Genomic DNA, 23,283 nt, shown 5'->3' with positions numbered 1-23,283 from the left:
CTAAAAAACAACACTTCAGTTTGGAGATGGTATTAATCACAATGAAAACAAAAGTTCACATAGCAGAATTGGTGTCTGCCTAATAGCAGGATTTAATGGTTGTGAGGAATCCATATTATACTAGTACAGGGAGAGGAGGCACTACAAGGTAGGCCTGGTTTACTCATGCATCTCCATCAATTGATTTCTGTACACTTGACTGGCTACTGACTGTGTGAATGGACTCCATTGAAAATAATTGCATCTGAGGGCATGAACATCCTCTTAGTGGTGGTAATTCTTTGATAGCCTAACTCCACACAGCAGTTTAGTTCATCACTTGCCCTTGCAGTCATGGTGATGAAACTCGCATGTGTTAATCAACCCACAGTCAGATCTGGAAAGCTGAAAGCACCACTTTTGGATAGTCAACTTAACCTCCCAAGAGAAATAGCAAAACTAACAGAATAAGAACAGCTTGATTTTTCACCAAGGAGGTTTTAAAATAAATATTTGACAGGAGTCTGTATGTCACATCTAACTTTCAGACAGGGGTCAAAGCCCTGGTATGCAAGGCCCAATTAAAGGATGTGGCCCTTATTAAATATTAAGGACAGTTTCCAAGTGCTGCAATAAAGTAGGGATGGGGAACCTGTGGTCCTCTGGTTGTTGGATCAGCCCAAAACAGCATGGCCAATGGTCAGGGATGATGGCAGGTGTGGTTCAATGGCATCTGGAGGACCATAAATTGGGCCCTTGAGAATGGAACAAGGTAAGGCAAAAGGACAAGGCAAAAAAGGACAAGGCAAAAACCTACATGAACCCAGGACCTGGTGTTTGTACTCAAAGCTGAAACTTAACACACAAAGAAAACTGAACCGTACCAGTCCTTATGCAGGATATTCTCAGCATATCAAGGATATTCTGAGCATATTCTCAGCATACCAGCACCCCAGCACAAAGGAAACGAGGCCTACTGCATAGTGTATTTGAAACATGTACACTCACTAAACCTACAGTGTGCGAACAAGAACACACTGAATTTTTACCCAGCATTGTTGATCTTCTTCCAGATTTGCACCAATCAGTCAAGCAAACGACAGTCTTTTTGTCTTGAGAATAAGTTTGCTACTGAATTTTAATCTTTACAAATTTCAGAGAGGCAGCTGTTAGTCTCTTGTACCAAAAACAGTCCGTCTTTTGGCCCTTTGAAGACCAATGTGCTAGGTTCTAAGGTATCAAAGGGCTGTTTCGTCTGCATCTTTAATTCTTATTAGCAGGCCCCGCTACTTTTACCAATAACCCCCCCCCGCATGCCTCATTCGTATATATAGTGTGCTCAGATATGATGAATTTCCTTCGCATACGTAAAATAATCTTGTACCTAATCTCCTCTGTCTCGAAACTCTTTACTTCAAATGTAGGATGCTACAGGATGTACTTACTGGGCACTGCTTAAGGCAGTGGTGAAGTGAAATGGCCCGTTAGGCCTCCGAGCGTTTCTCGATTTGAGCACCCCCTGCAACGCACTGCCTCGGGCTGCGCCTGAATCGAAATGGTCTAAAAACCCGGCCTACGCCAAGCAGGCTGCAAGTCTGCCCTCCGTCTCTAGAGGGCGGCATCGGGCGACGAACTTTCTGTGATGTGAGTGTGTACAAAGCAGGCTTCCATTCGGGTGGCTGCTGCTTTAAGCTGGACCAAGAGCGACTTAAGGGAAAGCCAGAAGCTGCGTGTGGGCCCCGGAGTTGTTTGCCCCTGCAGAAAAACAAAACCAGATACGGGCAGGAGGAGAAAGAGGAGGGAACGTGCGAGTTTCGGATCCGCTCTCGCCATTTATCAGTGCATTGATACTGATACATCCTGCACTTGGGGGGAGGGCTGCTTTTCCTACGGCGTCCTCTCCGAGTTTGCCTAATGGCAACAAGCGGACACAGAAAGAAAATCAGTGACAGATAAAGCAGCGATCGAGTTCAAAAGCAGCAGCCCCTTGCGCCGCCGATCCGCGTTGACAGGCAGCAAGAGCAACAGCAGCGGCCTCGGCAGCCCTCCCTGCACACGCGCACACACACACCACACACACACAGAGCCCTGGAGGAAAGGAAGCCAATAGCAGTGAGCAGGGGGGCAAAGCAGCAGCCCAGAAAATAAGGAAGGAACGTTGCTTCTCTGCACGGGCATCATGTGGGTCTGTTTGTAAGAGAGGTTGGGGGGGGCAGATCCCCTCTCCTTTCCTCCTCCCCCCCAACACAGGCACACATACAGACACACACATCCCGACAAGGAAGAGGAGGAGGAGGCGGTGAGGGAGCCGCAGAGGCCGCGGGAATAATAAGAGAATTGATTGTGAAAAAGGAAAGCAGAAGAAATATTTCCTGGCAAGATGGCCGACTTGGAAGCTGTGCTCGCCGATGTGAGCTATTTGATGGCTATGGAGAAAAGTAAATCTACCCCGGCAGCCAGAGCGAGCAAGAAGATTGTACTACCTGAGCCGAGGTGAGCCGAGGGGGTGGGCAGGTGCGGCGTGAGACACGGCTGGGTCAGGATGGGCTGTGTGTATGTGGGGTGTGTGTGCGTGCGCGCGCGCGCGCATTAATGTATATATGTATGTTAGCTTTACTCTTTTAAAATTGATCAAGCCAACTTCCCCTAGCCTGAGATAGAAGGAATCTTGATCTACCTCGTCCATATAGGATTGGGGGAGGGCTCGCCAAAGCAGCATCTTTCCGCGTACGTGGTTGCGTTATTACAGTGGGCATGTTGATGGATTGTCAGAGTGTCCTGTCTTTGCTTCCTGATTCTTCATTCGGCCCAGATCTCTGGATAGCATTTACCCCCCCACCGCTTACAGCAGCAAGCCCATGTTTATAGAGGAAGAAATCCTCCTTATTTTTCCTAATCTACACGTCACAATTTCACCACCCCAACACACACACACACAGAGAGAGAGAGAGAGAGAGAGAGTTTCTCACTGTGCCTGTCTAATATCTGCAACTGTGTTAACCCCAGCAGAGAGACAGACTAATAGACCAGGCTGTATATATGCCTACATAGTGCTTTTCTGACCTTTCCTGCATCTGTGCTACTATATATTATGAGGAACATACAGTATGGCTCTGGCAGTGCCTGGGGTCTTTCTCATGATGCCCTAACCACTCTCTTCTGTTTTCTGAAAATGTGCTTGTACAGGCAATGGGGCTTGTGCAAAAGAATCTCTCAGAATGCTACCCACAAGAGCAAGGAGGGCTCCTGTTATCAGTATATCTCTCCAGTGCTGTGGCTTGGTAGTGTGATTGCAAATAGGACTCAAGCCTTTGCCCACCTTGTGGTTGCCCTGACCTCAGGGGGGAACTGGGGCTGCACAAGCCTGTGCAATGTACAGCAAGGTCATCCAGTTGCAATTTTCTTGAGGGCAGATAAGGGGAAATGTGTTTGGCAGAAGTTCTGCTTAATGTAAGGGTATTTTCCTTGCCAGGAGACACAAGTGGGAGTATTCACTCAAAGAATTCCAACTGGTCATCCAGTTGGGTCAAAGGGTCACGGTTAGTTTGATCAACCCTTAACTCTGCTTCCCAGCAGCAGTTACCAACAGCAGCCAGGCTGGGCCTGACAGGCATCCTGCACCTCAACACGTGGGCAAGCATAGGCCTTCCTCTCTCCTTCCCTCCCACCTCCATGTGACATTTGGCCTATCCTACCCTTTCCACGTTCCAGCCAATAACCTTGGGCTTCTCTCCACTGAGGGAGAAATCTATTCAAACAGAACTTCTCCCTGCTTCCCTGCCATTGAAGGCTGGATCTCTGAGGAAGATCAAAAGGACCCCTTTCAGCAAGAAATGGCTGCAGCTCTTTCAGAGCATGATACAGATGTGTTACCATGGCAATGCCTGAATTCCCAGCAGCCTCTGGACTCTTTTTCACATGGTTCCTGGTTTCAGGATGGAATTGCCCACATGGGAACTTCAGGTGACGTTCCATAGCCTTAGAAGGAAATGATTTGGGGATTACGATGGGTGCCCCAAATAGCAGCCTCTTCACTTGCTTCACATCTCTCAGCTAATAGCTGTTCACTGACACCCCCCACCGCCTGAGTCGCATCCCTGAGTACAGTTTGACTGTCTTGGGATAGCAGCATTTAAGTCCTGTTAAGTGCCCTCTTGCCCTTCCCTCATCTCGTTCCATAGCAGAAGCAGGCCAAGCTTATTTGGACAGTGTCACTGTTGGCTCCTTTCCTCTCTCCTCTAAACACACCAGCAAGGCCTTCAGTTTTCCCAGCCCAGTAGCCATCTATTTGGGGGCAGGAAAGGGAGTACAAAAGAGAGAGAGAGGATATTGACTGTAAATCTAAATATAGTAGGATGTACTTGTGAGGTAGAGGAATTTAATAAGAAGAGCAAAAAAAGCCCACAACAACAACTAAGGGGTCAGATTGCCAATTAGGGAAGCAAGACTATGATTTGGAAGAAGATTAGGGATTGAGAGGCCTACAGTGAGGTCTTGTCCTAGTCATAACAGGGAAGCTTACTGATGGGCAGAAGTATACTGTTAGGCAGGAATGATAAGGAAAACTTGGGGATGTCAAGGATGTGTGCAGAAGTCCACTGGTGTGGATTTAAGACATCTGCTGATAGCAGATATTGGAGAGTAGTTATTCTCTTTAGTTAGGGAAGATCGGATGCATCTCTTCTGCCCATTTTACTGTGGGAACCCCTCCGATTTTTTAAGTGTGGCCCCATTAACTTAATACTGGAAGCTAATTTGGGGCAGCGGGGGCGGGGGAGGAAACACAGGGAAATTCCAGAATTGGCTAGGCTTGAGAAGAATGTAATATATGAGCAGAGGGTGAAGAAATTCTTCGTTCCCCTAATCTGAGCACATAAAATGTGTAGATCCTTTGACACTTCCCAGCAGAAATCACGTGGTGAAGGAAATTGGGATTGGGTGGTGAGCAGAGTGCATGTTTTTCACTAAAATGTGCAAATCAAGAATGTTTGCAGATTTATTTCTTGGATAATGTATTCTATTTCTGGCTGTCATGGGGGTGTGGGGAAGCAGTGCAGGGCACAGAAGACCTACTCCTTGACTGCTCAAAATTTGATTCATCCTCTCCCTGCTCCCAGATTTGGGTATTTGACCTGTCTTTACACACACACACAGTTGTAGATAAAAAGGACTTAAACATTTGCAAGATTCTAATTTTTGTGCCCAGGACTAATTTCTCTCCTTGCATTGGATGATGTTATCTTTGCACAACAGACATAGTCCTGTTCACAAATGACAATGTCATGTTCCTCGGAGATGGGCTGCTTGCTCTCAGACACAACACTACATAGTAAGGCGAGACTTATGGAAACCACAAGCAGTGTGGCCCAGCACACTCTATCTTTCATCACCATTTCTTCGTGGGTAGTGGCTTCCAGTTGTTTTTGTTTATGGGCATCTTGAAACATAAGGAAATTTAATATAAATCACATTGGTAGATAGAGCTTTATTCTTCCTGGGTTATCTCTTGTACTGAAATGAAAGTGCAGATACATCCTCAGGTAGTAGTCCAGGATTGGAATAATAGCAAGACAGGGATTTTAGAGCAGTGGTGAGGAACCTAGTGCCCTCCAGATGTTGGTGGACTCCAGAACCCATCAGCTCCAGATAGCATGGCCAATGGTTGAGGAGTTATTGTCCAGCAATATCTGGAGGGCCCCAGGTTTCCCATCCCTGTTGTGAAAAGAAAAACATCAGTAAAGTTGCCATGGGTGCTGCAAGATGCTTAAGGAACTCAGGGCTCAGGCCAATGACACATATTTGCATAACATTTGTATATGCTAATTTATGTGTATTTAAGATGGCGAGTATCTGGGTCTCACCAGCATTGCACTTTGCAGTGCGTCCAGCAAACCAGTAAAATAAAACATTTTTTAAAAGAGAGAAAAGAGCAGGAGAGCCAGAGTCCAATGCAAATGACCTGAAGCTCAACATCCCCGGGCCATCCCTAACAATACCTCTGAAAGCTGCTGCAGGGGCTGCATCCTTGAGCCTTACTGCAAGAGCAGGAATGTTCTACTTTTATTACATTTGTATCTGACTTGGCCTTTATGGAGTTTAGAGATATCATTTTATCCTCACAACCACCCCTTGAGGTAGATAAAATTGAGGTACAATAACTTAGACAGAGCTACTCAATGAGATTTATAGGCAAGTGAGGATTTCAGTCTGGGTTTCCCATCAGTCAAGCTCACAGTGGCTAGGAGCTGGGGCCACACTTCCCATGATCCTAAAGAACTGGAGTGGAGGACTGTGTTTAGTCCCTCTTGGAATGTCTATGAAGATTCAACACAGACATTCCAAGAGGCCCATCGGAATCACTTTGAACTCTTAACAGTTGGGGGATGGAGGTGTCTAAAGTTTTGTTTATTACATTGTATCCCACTTCTCTCCAAATATGCTGAAGGCCACAAACATATGTGAAATAGGTTAGACTAAGTGAATGTGCTTGACTAACCCACAGTCACTCAGTGAGCTTCATGTCTGCGTGTGTAGTTGTGCCCAGGTTTCCTGGGCTTAGTCTGATACACTGTTGCTCTACATCAGGGGTTGCTAATCTGTGGCCCTCCAGATGTTGTTGGACTCCAGCTTCCATCAGCCCCAGCTAGCATAGCCAATGGGCAGGGACAATGGAAGTTCTAGTCAAACAACATCTGGAGGGCCACAGGTCATCCTCCATCCCTGCTGTACATCATGTAGAGCAAAATCATGTGACAGAGAAAGGAGGCCTCCTACCATTCCTCCTGTGGAGCACCCTCACTCTAAATCACTCCCACCAGTCTTCTTCAATAGGCTGTGATACACTGCACTTCCTGCCCAAGCAACCTTCTAGCTGGCCCTTTGCGTGGTGTAGTGTCTCATGTCCCTCCCACCAAAGTCAAACCCCAACATCAATGAAGAGCTGTCTCTCTGGTGTGGCTGCCAGGAAATGGTGTCACCTTTGGTTGTAGACTATTTGGATTGGTTGCAAAGTAAGCAACTGCAGCACAAAATGAGAGTCAGGGCAACCTGGTACCTGATCTCTGTAACAACCTACTGCATCTCTGCCTTTTTCTACAGGTTATATAGAGGGGCTCAAAATGTGTCAGAGCGAAGGTGGTTATGGCATTTGTGAGAGGAGAGAATCCTGCTTGTTGAAGAGGGGGCGGGGGAAGAGGGGAAGATTAAGACAGGGGGTTAAGGGAAGTTTATCCTTTGCTGGTTGCTGCACTACACATTGTTGTTTTTCCTGTTCAGAGAACCAAACTATTTTCTGTACATTCATTTCCTTTCTCTGTGCTTAGATATAAAGCCAGCCAGTGTTCCCTGAAGTCAGGCTCTCTAGTCTTCCAATCTACAAGAGCATAAAGAAAGTAATAATAGTAATAATAAACCAGCTCCAATGCCCAGGGATAGTAGCAGGCAACTTCCCACTTCCTCCCCATTGGCCTTTAAGCGAACAAGAGCATTGTCAACAGCTGGCTGATTATTTTTAGTAGTAACTGCCTCTCATTAAGTCTCTGTGCAAGAAGAACTCGAGGGAGCTGACATTCTCAGTAGTCCTCCTCTGTTGTTATCTAGCGCCCTACTTTACTAAGGGGGAAAACTGAGGCAACAGAACCAGTTCTCTTAAACCTGAGCTGAAGCAAATATCAGCGACTGACTTCTTGGAAGGGCCTAAATCAGTCTTGATACAAAATTTGCAAGCTCACAGTGGTTTTATTCCAGCCTTCTAAACTGCACATACATGCTTGTAGCTTAAAACAATCATCTTTTCTAAACCTTCCTTTTCTGATTGCCTAGAGCACATGTTTGTTCACCACAAGTGAACAGGCTAGTTACTTTGTAGAAGCCTGGTCTAAGTTCAGCTGTGCTGCTTTTACATGGAGCTATGGTTTTGAACAGGGGTAGCCAACCTGGTGCCCCCCAGATGTTGTTGGGCTACACCTCCCATCATCCCATGGAGCAACAACATCTGGAGGCCACCATGTTGGCAACCCTTGGTTTGAAGCTATGGGGCCCAAGTTCAAGTATCTGAACTGCTGCCGTAAAGGGAATAATGATATTGACTTGCCTACCTTAACCAGGATACTGTGAGAATAACCAGATGATGAGTGTTAAGTCCTTTGCTACACAAGGCACTTTATGTAATAATATTAATGCTATCATTCAACTGGACCTGCCCCCTGAAGAGAGTTGTCATGGAGATGCTTGAGATATATTATCCCAGTCCCATAACAGCAACAGGCACCAGAAACACAGTTATACAACCATCCATCCTCCTCCCGCTACCCTCCCATCTCAATCATAGGGGTCTTTTTTTTTCTGTGGGTCACAAGTTTTAGGAGCAGGAACCCCTGAAAAGAAAGACATGTTCAGTCTGTACAAGAGAAGTACATCCTATTTCACAATGCCCTGGAAATAAATCACTAGGAATGGAAAAACATGGTTGTTCCTGGTACTTATTGCCCAGAATCCAAGAAAAAAAATTGTCTGCACTCTACTCCCCAGTGAGAACAGCTGAAAAGTGTCCTATCAATTCAGACACACTTTTCGCTTAGAGGCATCCTCTGCATTAAACTCCCATGGCACCTTTAGTACCATTTACATAAGAACATAAGAAGAGCTTGCTGGATCAGGCCAATGGCCATCTAGCCCAGCATCCTGTTCTTATAGTGGCCAACCAGTTGCCCATAGGAAACCCTCAAGCAGGACCTGAGTGCAAGAACACTCTCCCCTCCTGCAGTTTCCAGCAACTAGTATTGAGAAGCATACCACCTCCAACTATGAAGGCAGAGCTGGTAGCCATTAATAGTCTTATCCTCCATGAATTTGTCTCGTCCTCTTTTAAAGTAATCCAAGTTGGTGTCCATCCCTGCCTTTTGTGGGAGTGAATTCCATAGTTTAACTATGTGCTGTGTGAGGAAGTACTTTCTCCACCACAGAAGCCGCAGTCAGAGCCAGCCCATCATCTCATTTCCCAGGCTCAGACTTTAATCCATAGACTGCAGCAGCCAAGGTTATTCCTACTACTTTGCAAACCATATTGGGCAATGGTGAACAGAGAACTCCTTTCCATTACTGTTTAGGGAGGATGCAGTGGCCGATCCAGGTCCCTTTGCCTTCAGTTATTTGAAAGGTACCCAGAATGAAGGGCTGTTTATTCTGTCAGCAGACTTGAGCAATGGCTCCTCCCCTCTCCCGGACTACACCATTTCAGGCTGGGTAGGAGGGAGATGTATGTTTGACTAGTCTCCCACTTGTAACTCTAGAACAGAAGTATGCATGACAAGGGAAAAGGGCTCATTTTCTCTGAAGAGTTTTCTCACTCAACTTGGGAGCTTTCAAAACTTTTAACCCCAATCTCTCACCTCCAGCCTGAAATGGAATAAGCCAAGACAACCTTTCCCAACCTCGTGTCCTCCAGATGTTGCAGGACCCCAAACTCCCATCATCACTGCCTGTTGGCCATGCTAGTTAAGGCTGATGGAAGTTGGAGTGCAACAGCATCTGGAGGGCACCAGGCTGAGGAACACTGATCTGAGAAAGCTTTACCAATTGATTGATTATTGCATAAATTGGACCTGAAAGCACTTTCAGATAGATGTTTCTCTCTTACTACGGTAGCAAAGTACCCCATGCAAGACGTACAAACACAGAAGGTTGGTACTAGAGTCACAGCATTTTCATAATTACTGTGCCATTGGCACTGCTCCTCGTTCATTGCAAATCGCATGAGGATCCGGACTGTCAGTCTGTATTGTGGGTGTCAGGAATGCTGACTCAGTACACTAGTCAAGTGATACAGTAATCTGCATCTTCCATCATCTGACAAGTACCTCTTACCGAAGCTTCCATTTAGAAATGTACCAATGCTGTAAATTAAAGGATACATCCTTGGGAGTAAATATCCTTGAAGTCAATGGGGCTTCCTTCCAGGTAAAAACCATTAGGAGCAAATTGTTGAAAGCAGTTCAGTGAAATTTCCAAATAAGTGCACTTACAGTTAAGATTTCTACCTCCATTATCAGAGGCAGTATGCTGGGAATCACAAGTGGAAAGAGTGCTTGCAGGCTCCTCATAGTCATCTGGTTGGCCACTGTGAGAACAGGATGCTGGACAAGATGGGTCACTGGCCTGATCCAGTAGGCTCTGCTTAAGTGGTAGGAGAGCACCAAGGCATCTTGAGCAGGATATGAATGCTCATATGTGGGAACATCCTCAAGAAATTCAGCTGCCTGCTCTGAAGGGACTAAAAGTTTCTCCATAGAAGGGCTGTGTGTGCTGCTTAACCAGTTAATATCCACAGGAGAAAACAGGTCATAGCCCAACTCTAAAAGATGGCATACAGCTCCAAAAGAGAGTTCCAGTCCTTTGTAATACATTAACCCAACATGACTCTCACGGCCAGACTGGCCATAGCATTTTCAAGCTGCCAGCTAGCAAGTCTTGCCAACTTCTCTTTGAGATTAGTCAGTGTACTCTTGGACCTTGAAATTTTAGGTTTGTTCTCAACCCAAAGGGTAGTCTTGTCTTACCAATTTCTTGCTTGGTATTGTATGTGTCTCTTTCCCAGTCACTTTTTAGATTAACCAATTAGAAGGATAAAACAAACCTTGCATTTAACAAAGTTGAATCAGTTCAGAGCAATGCTTCCAAGATCCCGTGTATTAGTTCCTCTGCTTCTCTAGCCAGGAGCCTAGTTATCTACCCACATTAAGGCCATCCCCCTCTTTTTTAAAAAAAAAAACCCTGCATTTTCTGTTTAGACTTTTTAACTGGCTTTTGTTCCAAGTTGCCCAGATGTAGATGGTCTGAAGGCACATAAGGCCCGCTCCCTGCTGAAGCTAAGCAGGGTCAGGTCTGGTCAGTGCCTGGATGGGAGACTGCGTGGGAACCATATGTAAGCCGTCTTGGGTTTCTATCACGAAAAGAAAGGCGGGGTATAAATGTAATAAATAAATGCTATTCTAAGAGAACCAGCTCTTCTTTAAGACAAAAAACAAGCCTCTGTTCACTCATCTGCTAGGATGACAGCCTGCCTCTGTGATCTTTCTGTATCCAGTTCCAGTTAAGCCCCGGATAGGAACACACTCTCCTTTAAAGGTCTCGTTGGTCTTAATCCATGAGTGAAATGTGGGATATCCAGTGCTGGAGCCTGCTGACACCCCAGTCTTTACGATAAGTGTCTTATCATCAGGCTTTCTCTGATCATATTTGGCCTGTGGCAGCAGAAACAACAATGAATTTTATAGTACTTTAAATACAAAGTTTGCTGGTGTTTAAGATACTGTGCAGCTCTTTTCTTGTCTTTAAGGCAGGGGTGGTGAACCTGTGGTCCTCTGGATGTTGACGGACTTCACCTTCCATCAGGCCAGTGGTCAGGGATTATGGGAGATGGAGTCCAGCAACATTTGGGAGGGACAGAAGTTCCCTTCCCCTGCTTTAAGGGAAGAGTCTCTGGTGAGAGGATAAGCCAAGCTGAAAAGTTAACTTCCCTCACGTGCCTTCTCTCTTGGCAGCATCCGCAGCGTTATGCAGAAATACTTGGAAGATCGGGGCGAGGTGACCTTTGACAAGATATTTTCTCAGAAGATTGGTGAGTAGCAGAGCCTATGTGGGGGTCATGAGTTCAGGCAACACAAGCCTGTCTGCAGTCCGGTGAACGAGGAGCCACAGCAGAGGGAGGAAATATCACTGGGAGGGCGGTGGCGGTGGCTGGTGGGATTGGATATCTGCAGAACTCTTGTGAAGGCTGGTTGCTTGGCATCTGATTTTGTCCTTTCCCCTCAGGGGTCCAGCTCCTGGCTTGAAAAGTGCTTCTGTGCTTTGTGGCAGGGAGAGATGCTGTAGATTTAGCTTCTTTCATCACTGCTGCTGCACTGGAGATCAGGGAATGCCCACCTCCTGAATTTGTGTTTACTGTCCAGCCATGGAAAAGCCCAGTGCCCACCTTCTTCATTCAGATCAGGAGGTAGCAGTTCTCTGTCTCTAGGGCAACCCAATGGAAAGAAAGCCAGCAATCCTGTACCTTTTAACAGAAGCATAGGAGAGGGAGCTTTATAGATTACTGTACAGCAAAGCCTTTGATTGTGTAGATCATGAAAAACTATGGAATGCTTTAAAAAATGGGGGTGCCACAGCATCTGATTGTCCTGATACACAACCTATACTCTGCGCGAGAGGCTACTGTAAGGACGGAATATGGAGCAACTGACTGGTTCCCCATTGGAAAGGGTGTGAGACGGGTGTATTTTATCACCCTATTTGTTTAATCTATACACAGAACATATCATACGGAAAACAGGATTGGACCAAGATGAAGGAGGTGTGAAATTTGGAGGGAGAAATATCAATAATTTAAGATAATGCAGACGATACCATATTACTAGCAGAAACCAGTAATGATTTGAAAGGAATGCTGATGAAAGTGAAAGAGGAAAGCACAAAAGCAGGGCTACAGCTGAACATCAAAAAGACTAAAGTAATGACAACAGAAGATTTATGTAACTTTAAAGTTGACAATGACATTGAACTTGTCAAGGATTATCAATACCTTGGCACAGTCATTAACCAAAATGGAGACAATAGTCAAGAAATCAGAAGGCGGCTAGGACTGGGGAGGGCAGCTATGAGAGAACTAGAAAAGATCCTCAAATACAAAGAACACTAAAGTCAGGATCATTCAGATCATGGTATTCCTGATCTCTGTGTATGGATGTGAAAGTTGGACAGTGAAAAAAGCGGATAAGAGAAAAATCAACTAATTTGAAATCTGGTGTTAGAGGAGAGCTTTGCGCATACCATGGACTGCGAAAAAGACAAATAATTGGGTGTTAGAACAAATTAAACCAGAACTATCACTAGAAGCTAAAATGATGAAACTGAGGTTATCATAATTTGGACACATCATGAGAAGACAAGATTCACTAGAAAAGACAATAATACTGTGAAAAACAGAAGGGAGTGGAAAAAGAAGAAGGCCAAACAAAAGATGGATTGATTCCATAAAGGAAGCCACAGACCTGAACTTACAAGATCTGAACAGGGTGGTTCACAACAGATGCTCTTGGAGGTCGCTGATTCATAGGGTCGCCATAAGTTGTAGTCGACTCGAAGGCACATAACAGTAACAACAACAATAGGAGATGGAATTTTGGAAGCTGCAGTTTGTTGAAGGCATAGTTCTACAAGGGTGATGAACACTGCATCAGCCAAAATTATCTTGTTCAAAATAAGCTAAAGAAGCCCTTATGCTTGTTTTAGGTCTGGTCAGTTTTGCATCCCAGGCTGGTGTTATAAAGGTGGGCAGACGTCAGGCTTGTTGGATCTACTTTTGTCTTTTCCTAGAACTCCCAAGATCCAAGATCAGGGCCAGATGCAAAAGACATGCAGGTAGAATTAATGGACTAAGCGTGCTTCTGTGCACACTTTGAGCCTAGGAATTTGTTTTCAGTACCAGAACTGAACTTAGAGCCAGACCGTACAACTGTACAATCTGCAGTGTTATTGCTTTGTGTCCTCATTAAGTCACTGTTGTCCATATGATGTTGCAAGCTAGTACGGATTTTCGCATTCACAAATCCACATTAGAAATACAACTGAAAAACCGATATGCTTTCCTGTATCGATAATCAATCGCATTAACGTCTGTGCGCTCGGACGCAATGCTGCAGACTTTTCCTGCAATTGGCTGTCCATGGGTATTCCTTTGTCACATGCCAGGTCCCCTGTCTCCTTCCCCCTAATGGCCAGTTGCATTTCTGGTACTGAAGTTGGACCGACCCTCTGTCCACACCTCCTGCTCCATGCTTACAGTACATTCCTGCTTCTGGTACTGAACTGGGGTGCTTCCTCCTTCTAGCTTCTGTAACTGTATTGCATTGGTTTGGCTTCCAATATGCTTCCGGGCCAGATTCAAAGTGTTGGTACTTACCTATAAAGCCTTATACGGCGCGGGACCACGATATCTGTCGGAACGCCTCTCCCGATATGAACCAGCCCGTACACTATGGTCTACTACGAAGGCCCTCCTCCGGGTTCCGACTCATAGGGAAGCCCGGAGAGTGGTGACAAGATCTAGGGCCTTCTCAGTGGTGGCCCCCGAACTATGGAATAGTCTCCCCGAGGAGGTGCGCCTGGCGCCGACACTATCATCTTTTCGGTGCCAGGTTAAAACCTTTCTCTTCTCTGAGGCATTTTAATTCCTGTTAATTCTAAATTATTATATTTTGATTTTAGACTGTACAGTTTTTTGTACAGTTTTGTATTGTGATATACTGTATTGTGTTATTTTTATTGTATTTTTAATGTTCACCGCCCAGAGAGCTGTTGCTAGTCGGGCGGTATATAAGCTTAATTAAATAAATAAATAAAAAACTACTATTTTGCAATCAAATGTTTAAAAGCTATTTTGCGATATAACACAAACAATTCATTGAAGACACAGAGTTTAAAGGAAGAGGTTTTTAACTAAGCTTTCTTGGGCTCATAGTGGGAGGGCGGGGGAGAGGAGCAAGCTTTAGTACTTTAATGTGGCATTGATCCTGCAGCCGATCCAGCAGCAGGCAGAGCCTCTCTTTTCCTGCCCAACATCTGATGGGGATGGGAGGGGGAGCCAAAGAGCCAGGCAGGCAGCACTCTCGCTCGCTCGCTCTCTGTGTGTCTGTGTGTGTGAGCACATGCACTGTAAGTTGTGTTCTTTTCCTCCGAGCCTGAAACTGACTAATCTGGGTCCTCCCTTTGCTAACTTGAAACCGAATGACAGATGATCTCTTGCTTTCTCACATGGTGGGCGGTGGAGGATCTAATACAATTTGAGCGGAGGAAGCGTGAAGAGGAGATTTGGTGGGTGCACTGGGCAGCCCTTTCAAAACGGTAATGGCAGGAGATAGTGGGAAACAATCAAACACGGAAAAGGATTTGCCTCTCAGTTTGACAAATTCAGTGGAATCGGGAGTAACCAGCGGCTTCCATTCTTAGTATGCACTATGTTACATGTAACAAGCCAGACGTTTATTTTGCTTGCACGTGGGGGGGGGCATTAAGGTTGCCCTTTTGCACATCCACAAGCCTGTACATGTGTGGGAATTTTTAAAAAAGATATGTTTCTGCGCTCTTCCAAAAAAGCTAATGACTGTTATGGACCAATCACTGAAAAGGGGTGGACTTAGGACAGCGGCCCCTAGGTAAAACAAAACAAAAGCCCACATGTATGGATAATTGGGTTTTCACCATAATCCGACCACAAACAGGACATGTATGGATCTCGAGGCCACAACTGAATATGGAAAACGTGGATTTTGCAGTTAGGTATGGATGGGCCCTGACAGTCCTTTGGTGCAAAAGCCCACTCCTTGCTAGCTTTCTTCATTTCAGCAGCCTAACTTGGATTGGGGGGTGGGTGGGATCATTTTTCTTTTGCTCGCTGTCAAACTACTAGGAGTCAGAAACCCACGGTGCTTTACTGCAATTCACCCAGGGATCTACCAGTAGATTGCAATCTGCCTTCTCCCCAGCCCCGCTGTGAGGAGACAAGCTGAGAGCTGTCCAAATGAATTGGGGAAGGGGGTGCTGCTGAGGTCAGTGAAGAAATTCTGCTTCCTCTTGTGTGGCCTGCGGTGGTTCCTGTTCCATCTTCCCTTTGCAATTTGAGGGGATGTTTGCTTCGCATGAGGGATATTGGAAAGCAAGAGAGTTTAAAGCATTTGGACTGGCTAACACATGGGGATGCTCTCCTTCTGGGGCAGGGGTGGGGACTCTCAGGCTCAGAGACGTGTGGCCCTCTGGCCACTCTTTCTGGCCTCTCCTTGGGCCACCACATATCCCAGGCCAGGCCACACCCCGTGCTGGACCTACTCCAACTCTGCTTTGAGGGCTTAACCATGGCAATGCCTCTTGCTTTCCCGGATGGAGAGGTGTGTATGTGCTTATATGTAGAAACCTCTGACGTCTGCACAGCTGAAATGTAGCTTACAATACAAAGGTAAAAGCTCCATCCATTGCTCTGGCCACTTGTGCCTCTTCCCCCGGCCAACCCCGAGAGTGTGGCCTCCATAAGGTTGCCCACAAGGGAGTGTGGCCCTCAAGTGGCAAAAGGCTCCCCACCCCTGCCCTGAGGATTCCAAACCCACAGACCCTTGGTGGGCTCCTGGGCCTTTAAGAGTTGCATAGCAAGTACAATGTCACCCTGCAGGTTTTCCCATCACAGTACTACTCTAGCGAGTAGAGAATCTGCACCTGGTGGCATTTCCCCTTCTGTGCGGCTCTGAAAGTTACAGAAGCCCTTTGGAAAGTAGGAGGGCCAGCTTTTTCTGGCACAGTTCCAGCTGTCTGAGGATTAAAAAAAGCAGCCCATAAAGCGCTTCCTCTCTAATAGATGGAATGATACTCTCCCCGCTGACTTTGTGCCTATCATTTTGTTAAAGACACAGAAGGCTGCCAGGAAGCAGAGGGAAATAAAACCCCACACCCGGCCATTTGGTCCTGTTTCAAAAGTGGACTGCTCTAGAAGCCCTGATTAGGAATAGATGGATGAAGGCTGTGGGAGCATCTGGATAAAGAGGAGGAGGAAAGCAGGGGTTAGGGAGGCTTCAGTGGTTGCTGCTAAGGACTCATTGGGAGATCCTGGGCTGCCTTCCCTCCTGAGCCAGGCATCTGCTTGCAAGGCTGTTTCCCCTTTCAGTTACTACACCCTGCCCCGGCAGGAAACACTCTTGCTTCCTCCCACACCCACACCCACTTGTGGTTTCCTCATGATATGTCCCGCTTTCATTTCCCCACCCCCACCCCTTGCACTCCTTTGCTCCTTGCTCTCCCAGCAGTCTCTTGACTTCGCCTCTCACCTGGGGATGGTGCATGCTTAGACTGGGGAAATAGCTTAGCACCAGGAGCCGTTTAGCCGCAAGCCGGCATGGATGCAGATCAGCATGCCCCTCTGCTGGCTGAGGGCGGGGGAGAGGAGAGCTGGAAGCTGGTGTATGGTATGCTTGAGAAGTCAGTAGCCATTCCCCAGGTGCGGGGATTAACCCTCTTCAACTGCCCCTTTTCAGTTGCAGTATCTCAGGGACGGGTAACCTGCCACCCTCCAGATGTTGGTCTCCCATCTGCCCCAGCCAACGTGGCCAAATGTCCGGGATGATGGGAGTTGTAGTCCAGCAACATCTAGAAGGCCACAGGTTCACCGCCCCTGCTATATCTGGAGTCAGAGAGACTTGTGTCTGCCTTGAATATATTTTAAGGTTACTAAAGAGGCTACTTCACCCATCATATAAGTTGCAAGTACCTTCAGTTATGCATGCAATTGTACGCCTTATTATGATAACAAGTAGATCTCTTTCATGTTTCTGTATGGAAGTGTCTTTGGTTGTGGAAGTTCTATAACATGCAACTCGGGCATGAGTTATGACTAGCTTTTCCAGGGGGTCCCCATGACTTAAGGCACGCATGTGCGATACAGTTGCCTCTTTTCTTCTACTGGCTCTGCTCTTGTGCAGTTAACGGCAGCCTAGCATGCAAACGTAAGCATGTGAAGCTTTTTCTGGCATAGGGATGAAGGCTGCAATCTGATAATACTTTATTGGGAATAAGCTCAATTGAACTTCGGGTGGGGCTTACTTCGGAATGGATTTGCATGGGATTGCAGTGTCAGTGATGTGAGGATCTTATCCTGTATGTAAATGCACAGAAGCATGCAGGCCAGGAAAAAAAGGAGGCAAACCTACTGGTAGGGATGGAAGGATCTGTCAGTTTGGGTTCTCTCAGATTCTCATTTTTCCAGTCTAAAATTCAGTTCTCCACATTTCTGTAGCAATTTGTGCTTTTTTTTTAAAAAAAATCCTCATTAAGTTTCTTTGGCATTTTAGTGTGAATTTCTCCTAACGCACATTTTTGTATGATGTTTTACCTAACGTACACTTTTTGGAAGCAATTTCTCCTAATACAATGTATTTTTATGTTAGTTTCACTAATATATTAATTTCTATGCACATTTTCCCCAATATATGCATTTTTGTAAATACTGGGTTTGAAAACCTCATTGCAAAATTCAGGTACATGCAAGATTTGAAGGATGGCTGTGTTTCAGTTCTCATATTGTTTCGGAAAGTGAAAATCTGATAGATTCAGCTTTCACTGAGAACTGAATCTAATTTCTCCCTCATCCCTACCTCCTCTGCAACTTGTAACTCCCAGGGGTATTTAATGTAACCTATGACACTGAAATGGTTATATTTTTGCAAAATAAAAAGATTGGAAAGCGCCTTGTTAGAAATCTCAGCTTTCTTTCTAGAAGCTTTCTGGCCTTTATTGTTGTAAAAATAAACTAGACATCTACACTTGCTAGTTTTATGGAGAGGGAGGCTCTTTGCCTCTGATAGCAATGCAACAGGCAGAAATCACCAGGTGAAACTTTGTTCAGTATGAAGATGTATGACGTTAAAAAGCTTCAAACTTGTTGGTTTATTTCTCTTATGTAGCTGTTAAAGGTACAAAGGCTTTGTCCATAAAAACAAATATGGCATTGTAAAAATGTACTGCCTTCAAGTCGATTCCGACTTATGGTGACCCTATGAATAGGGTTTTCATGAGGCTGAGAGGCAGCGACTAGCCCAAGGTCTCCCAGTGAGCTTCATGGCTATGTGGGGATTTGAACCCTGGTCTCCCAGGTCATAGTCCAACACCTTAACCACTACACCACACTGGCTTTCAAATATGGCATTAATGGGCACTAATTCAGATGCCTTTAAAAAATCAAATGAGTTAATTTTGGAGAGGATCAATCTGTCACTACCTATAAGATGTAATAAGTGAATGAAATCTCCATATCCGAAGTCAATATATTAAATTTGGGGGATGTTGTTGAACTCCACATCATTCCTGATCATTGGCCATGTTGGCTGGGGCAGATGGGAATTGGAGTCCAACAATGTTTGGAGGGCTTCAGGTTCCCTATCCCGGTAACATACCTTTGAGTATATTCATTGGGCTCGAGCTTCCATCAGCCCGACACCATAGCCATTTTTTAATTTTATTTTGCATGGCAAATAAAGGGACCAGGAATAAATCATGGTAGAATAAACTGTGGCTGCATTGTCTTCTACTTCCTCAGTGTTTTTGTATGCGCAGCTCATCAAGGTTATGACTTGCCAATCCTTCCTGCTTGAGAGCTTCTCAGGGACATTTGTTTGGCCTCCTTTTGAAACAGAGTGCCTGATCATTAGGTCCTTGGGTCTCATCCAGCAAGGGAAGCCTCATGTCCTTAAGTCAGCACTGCAGATGATTTCATTTTGTAATTGTTTTTCAAGCATGAATTCTCTTTATTAGACATGTTTTATGTCCTGCAAATGTTAAGGTTATGGGAGATGGAATATAGGGCCGTGACCTTCTAGGGGTGCTAATTCAGGTGGGAACAATTGGCTGACCTTGAAGAGAGAAGTAGAGGCATGCCAGTCCCTTACAGCTGACAAATGTGTGTATTTCTTAGGGTTCCTGCTGTTCCGAGACTTCTGCCTGAATCAGGTGGAGGAAGCCAAACCACTGGTGGAATTCTATGAAGAGGTGAGGCCCTGATTATGTGTTGGGGGTGGGAGAAATTCCTTCCATGTGTTCAAACCACACTGGCCTTCTTTGGCCCAGCACACAAAGGATTAAACACCCCTCTGACATAGGGAGGGGGACATTTGTGCCCAAACTAGTCTTGGAATGAAGGGATGACTTTTGGGAGGCCTTTTCAGAGGTCTCTTCCTGAAGGGGTGAAAATGGGGGTGGTTTTGGCTGTTCTGCGCAGACCAGGATCTTACTTTTAGGATTAGGGTTGCTAGATCAGGACAGAGATCCCCATTGTACCTTTCAAACTTCTGGCAGACATGGTTTCTCCTGCCTCTCCCTTCACCCATCAGGCCTTTTGACCTTCCTGCCGGATAACATAACTGGTTCGTGGCACCAGGTAAGGGAGGGGCTGAGCAAAAGGACCAGGAAAAAAATGTTTGAGAGAAATTATGGCTGCTGCATCTCTCAATTCAGCTGTAAATGTAAATGTATAGAGAAAGAATTGCTGGGTTGAGACCTGGCAACCTTGTTTTGAGCAGAGTGTTCTAGCTACTGTATGGAGAACAAAAGCTTGAAAATATTTTATTGGATGGGGCAAAAGCCAGAAAGGTTTGCTGTACTTTATGTTTTCTTACGATATGATGCTTTCTATGTGTATGGTAGTTTGTTCTTTCTTACTTTAAAGGGGAAAAATCCCTGAAGAAAGAAAAAAAGGGAAATGTTTCCTGTGAGTTTTCAGTGCACTGCTCTCCCTATAACTCAGGGGTAGTCAACATTTTGTTTATTTATTAGATTTATATCCCGCCCTTCCTCCCAGTAGGAGACCAGGGCAGCAACATGGTGCCCTCCAGATGTTGTTGGACTCCCACCAGCCTCAGCCAGCATGGGCAATGGGCAGGGATGATGAGAGTTGTGGCCCAGAAACTTCTGGATGGCTGTAGGTTGACCAGCCCTGTTGTAGTCCCACTTTCTGTCTCTTTGGCTTAGCATATGTGCTACTTTCATGGCATTTTGGTCACCGCTACCCAGTCCCTGTTGTCACTCCATGCACAAAATAATAAAACATGGTTAAAAGATAAGGTTTTTAAGAACACTCTCCAAGCACAACCATTTGGGTTCTTTGAATGTGTCAACTCTGTGGGAAGGAGCACATTGCTGTAAGACAAGTGTATTGTCTTGCACTTCTGATGTGACCTCGCCCCATTCTTTGCAGATCAAAAAGTATGAGAAGATGGACTCCGAAGAAGATCGAGCTATTAAGAGCCGCCAGATCTTTGATACATACATCATGAAGGAACTGTTGTCCTGTTCTCACGTAAGTGCCCTGAATGCAGGAGAATCTGAAAAGCCCCTCGGCTGCTTCGTAATTGCCTTGATCAAAATCCTTAAAAATATAGCACGCCCTGGAGCATTATACATTGTCTCCCAGGCTAAGTACTCTGTATGGCTCACTAAATGGCATCCAAGGCTTCCTTAGAACTATCCATCCCAGTTCTAAATCTTCTTTTCATGACTTCTCTTTCCTCTACACTTCATGGGGAATGGCTCTTTCCTGTTCAGAGTTGGCCTTACCATTGGTGAATTATTGGCAGTCACTCAGGACACCACCTTGTGAAATGCAGTAAGATATGAATGAGCTTTTTGGCCATGCACATGGCAACCTTAGCTTTCCCCTTTGCTCTGAGAGCAAAGAAATCAGGAAGTATTCCATTTACTATAGTTTCTTGTTTCATCTGAACCAAGAAACCATGGTTAACAGCTTTGGAACAAGCTAGGATATTGAGCCAACCTCAAACCATATTTTATTACAGGGGTGGCAAACCCATTTCAGCCCACGGGGCATGTTCCCTTGTGTGCAACCTTCCGAGGGCCATGTGCCAGTGGTGGATGGGCCAGGCATAAAATGTGGGTGGAGCAACAAATGCAACTCCTAGTTTTGTACAGTAGGCTGCAGTTCAGGCACGCAAATCAGGGCTTTCTATACACACATCTCTCTGTCCTCCATCCACACAAGCAAGAGGCATGATCACAGTTCAAAGACACATTCCAGCTAAGTCAGAGTACTTAAGGAGGATGTAGAGCAGGGCTGGTGAGAGGTGAAGTCTGGGGAGGAAGTGTACTCTAGGGAGAGTCCTGAAAGCTAAATAGAAAAGCTTTGGAGGATTGCATTTGGTCCCCAGATCTGAGGTTCTTCATCCCTAGTTCAGTGTCTTCGGTAGTTCTGAAGCTGTTAACCATAGTTACCTGGTTGTTTGCTTGTGCAAAAGAACTGCATGTGTGTAGCCAAAAAGTTCATTCATACCTTGGCTTATTATGATTGTATGAATGCAGTTGTTGTGTTACACTAGAAGAGACATGGAGTAGTGATAGATAGTTCTGATGCTAAGATCAAACCAGAGTGAAGGAAAGATGATGGAATTAGAGGGATGCTTCTGGCAGCTAGTGAGAGAACCTAGTGGCAGCAGCAGAGAATGGAGTGAACGTATAAGTAGATGTTTGCCTCCCTCACAGGACGCACCATAGGTAGTGGTAGAGCTCATGATTTGTGTGCAGAAGATCCCAGGTTCCACCCCGGCATCTCCACTTAAAAGGGTCAAGTAGCTGTTCATGGGGAAGTCCTCTACCTGAGAACCGCAGAGAGCTGCTGAAGTCAGAGCAGACAGTACTAGGCTAGATAGACAAATACTGTCTGATCTAAGGCAGCTACTGTGTAGATGGCTAAGTGGGCAAGCACCAGGTTGCCTGGGAGGTGAGGGCAGAGGATGTGAACCTGGCAGCTTAACAGGAGAGAGGCCTTCAGGTAGTCCCTGGGGACATAATAAGAGAGACCCAAGGAGACCCAAAGCCACAAACACAAGAGGTGAAAAGTGCAAGGCCAAATATGGCAATCCTGAGTAAACCTGGATGCCGTTTTTGAGGCTCCATTGTCTCATGTCAAGCTGCGGAGAGGGATGATTCAAAAGGAGAACTGAAATGTCCTTCCTAAAGAGGCAATCAGAAACCAAGAAAATACAACAAAAAATGTAATTGGAACTTTTTTTATTTTGAGTATTCAACAGTCATAACTGTACTATGCGTGTTTGGTTCGAATGATTTGTTGCTGATGTAATTTAAAAAAACCAACAAAAGCATTTTTTCTTAAAACAAGAGAGGTGGAAAGTGGGTGCCAAGCTCAAAAGTACCAGGGGCTGTGCATGGGACAAAGGAGACGATGCCTGTTTTGAAAGAGCCAATATTTGCCAGTTTCATGCCTGGCACAAGCTTCGCAGCCCAGTCCTTCCCATTTCCCTGTCACTGGTTTTTTTCTGTGGCTGGTTTGGCTCTTGCCTTCCCTAGCAAATCTGCAGGAGCACCAGCACTGGAGCTGGACGTCATCTGCAAGGTGTTTGCCCAGCCTGACACTATATATCTTAAGTGGGATGAAGTGCTGGACAGATGCAGCCAGACTCCTATAGTTTTTCTTATCTCATCTTGCAGCCCTTCTCCAAGACTGCCACGGAATATGTGCAGAGCCGCCTCAGCAAGAAGCAAGTGCCACCTGACCTGTTCCAGGTAAATCCCTCTCCATTGAATTAGACCATTGGACTCATCCAGCCCAGAATCTCATTTGCCCCAGGACTGAGCACACTAACATAGGCAAGATGAGGATCAATGCAGCATGAACCATGGCCCATTGCAACTGATTTCTTCCTAGTCTGTACCAGAGACCCATAGCAGGGGTATAGTTGAAAAGCCTCT

General features: G+C 45.6%; 1 protein-coding gene across 4 annotated transcripts in view; it reads left to right on the top strand.

Moving 5' to 3' along the window:
* The first annotated feature begins 1,604 nt into the window (after window positions 1–1,604).
* GRK2 (G protein-coupled receptor kinase 2) overlaps window positions 1,605–23,283 on the top strand; it is a 53,092-nt gene continuing 31,413 nt past the window's right edge. Inside the window, exons 1-5 of one of the 4 annotated variants that reach the window (XM_061609548.1) lie at window positions 1,605–2,472; window positions 11,520–11,596; window positions 19,481–19,554; window positions 20,759–20,860; window positions 23,023–23,097. In XM_061609548.1, the coding sequence (XP_061465532.1) occupies window positions 2,360–2,472; window positions 11,520–11,596; window positions 19,481–19,554; window positions 20,759–20,860; window positions 23,023–23,097 (441 nt within the window). In that variant the 5' untranslated portion in view covers window positions 1,605–2,359. Of the gene's footprint in view, window positions 2,473–11,519; window positions 11,597–16,548; window positions 17,012–19,480; window positions 19,555–20,758; window positions 20,861–23,022; window positions 23,098–23,283 lie in introns of those variants that run through there. The other 3 variants (XM_061609549.1, XM_061609550.1, XM_061609551.1) reach the window with 3 other exon arrangements.

This window comes from Rhineura floridana, chromosome 2 (assembly GCF_030035675.1).
Source record: "Rhineura floridana isolate rRhiFlo1 chromosome 2, rRhiFlo1.hap2, whole genome shotgun sequence".
NCBI lineage: Eukaryota > Metazoa > Chordata > Lepidosauria > Squamata > Rhineuridae > Rhineura > Rhineura floridana.
Note: the sequence above shows the minus strand (reverse complement) of the source record. Positions and strands in the feature narration are given on the sequence as shown.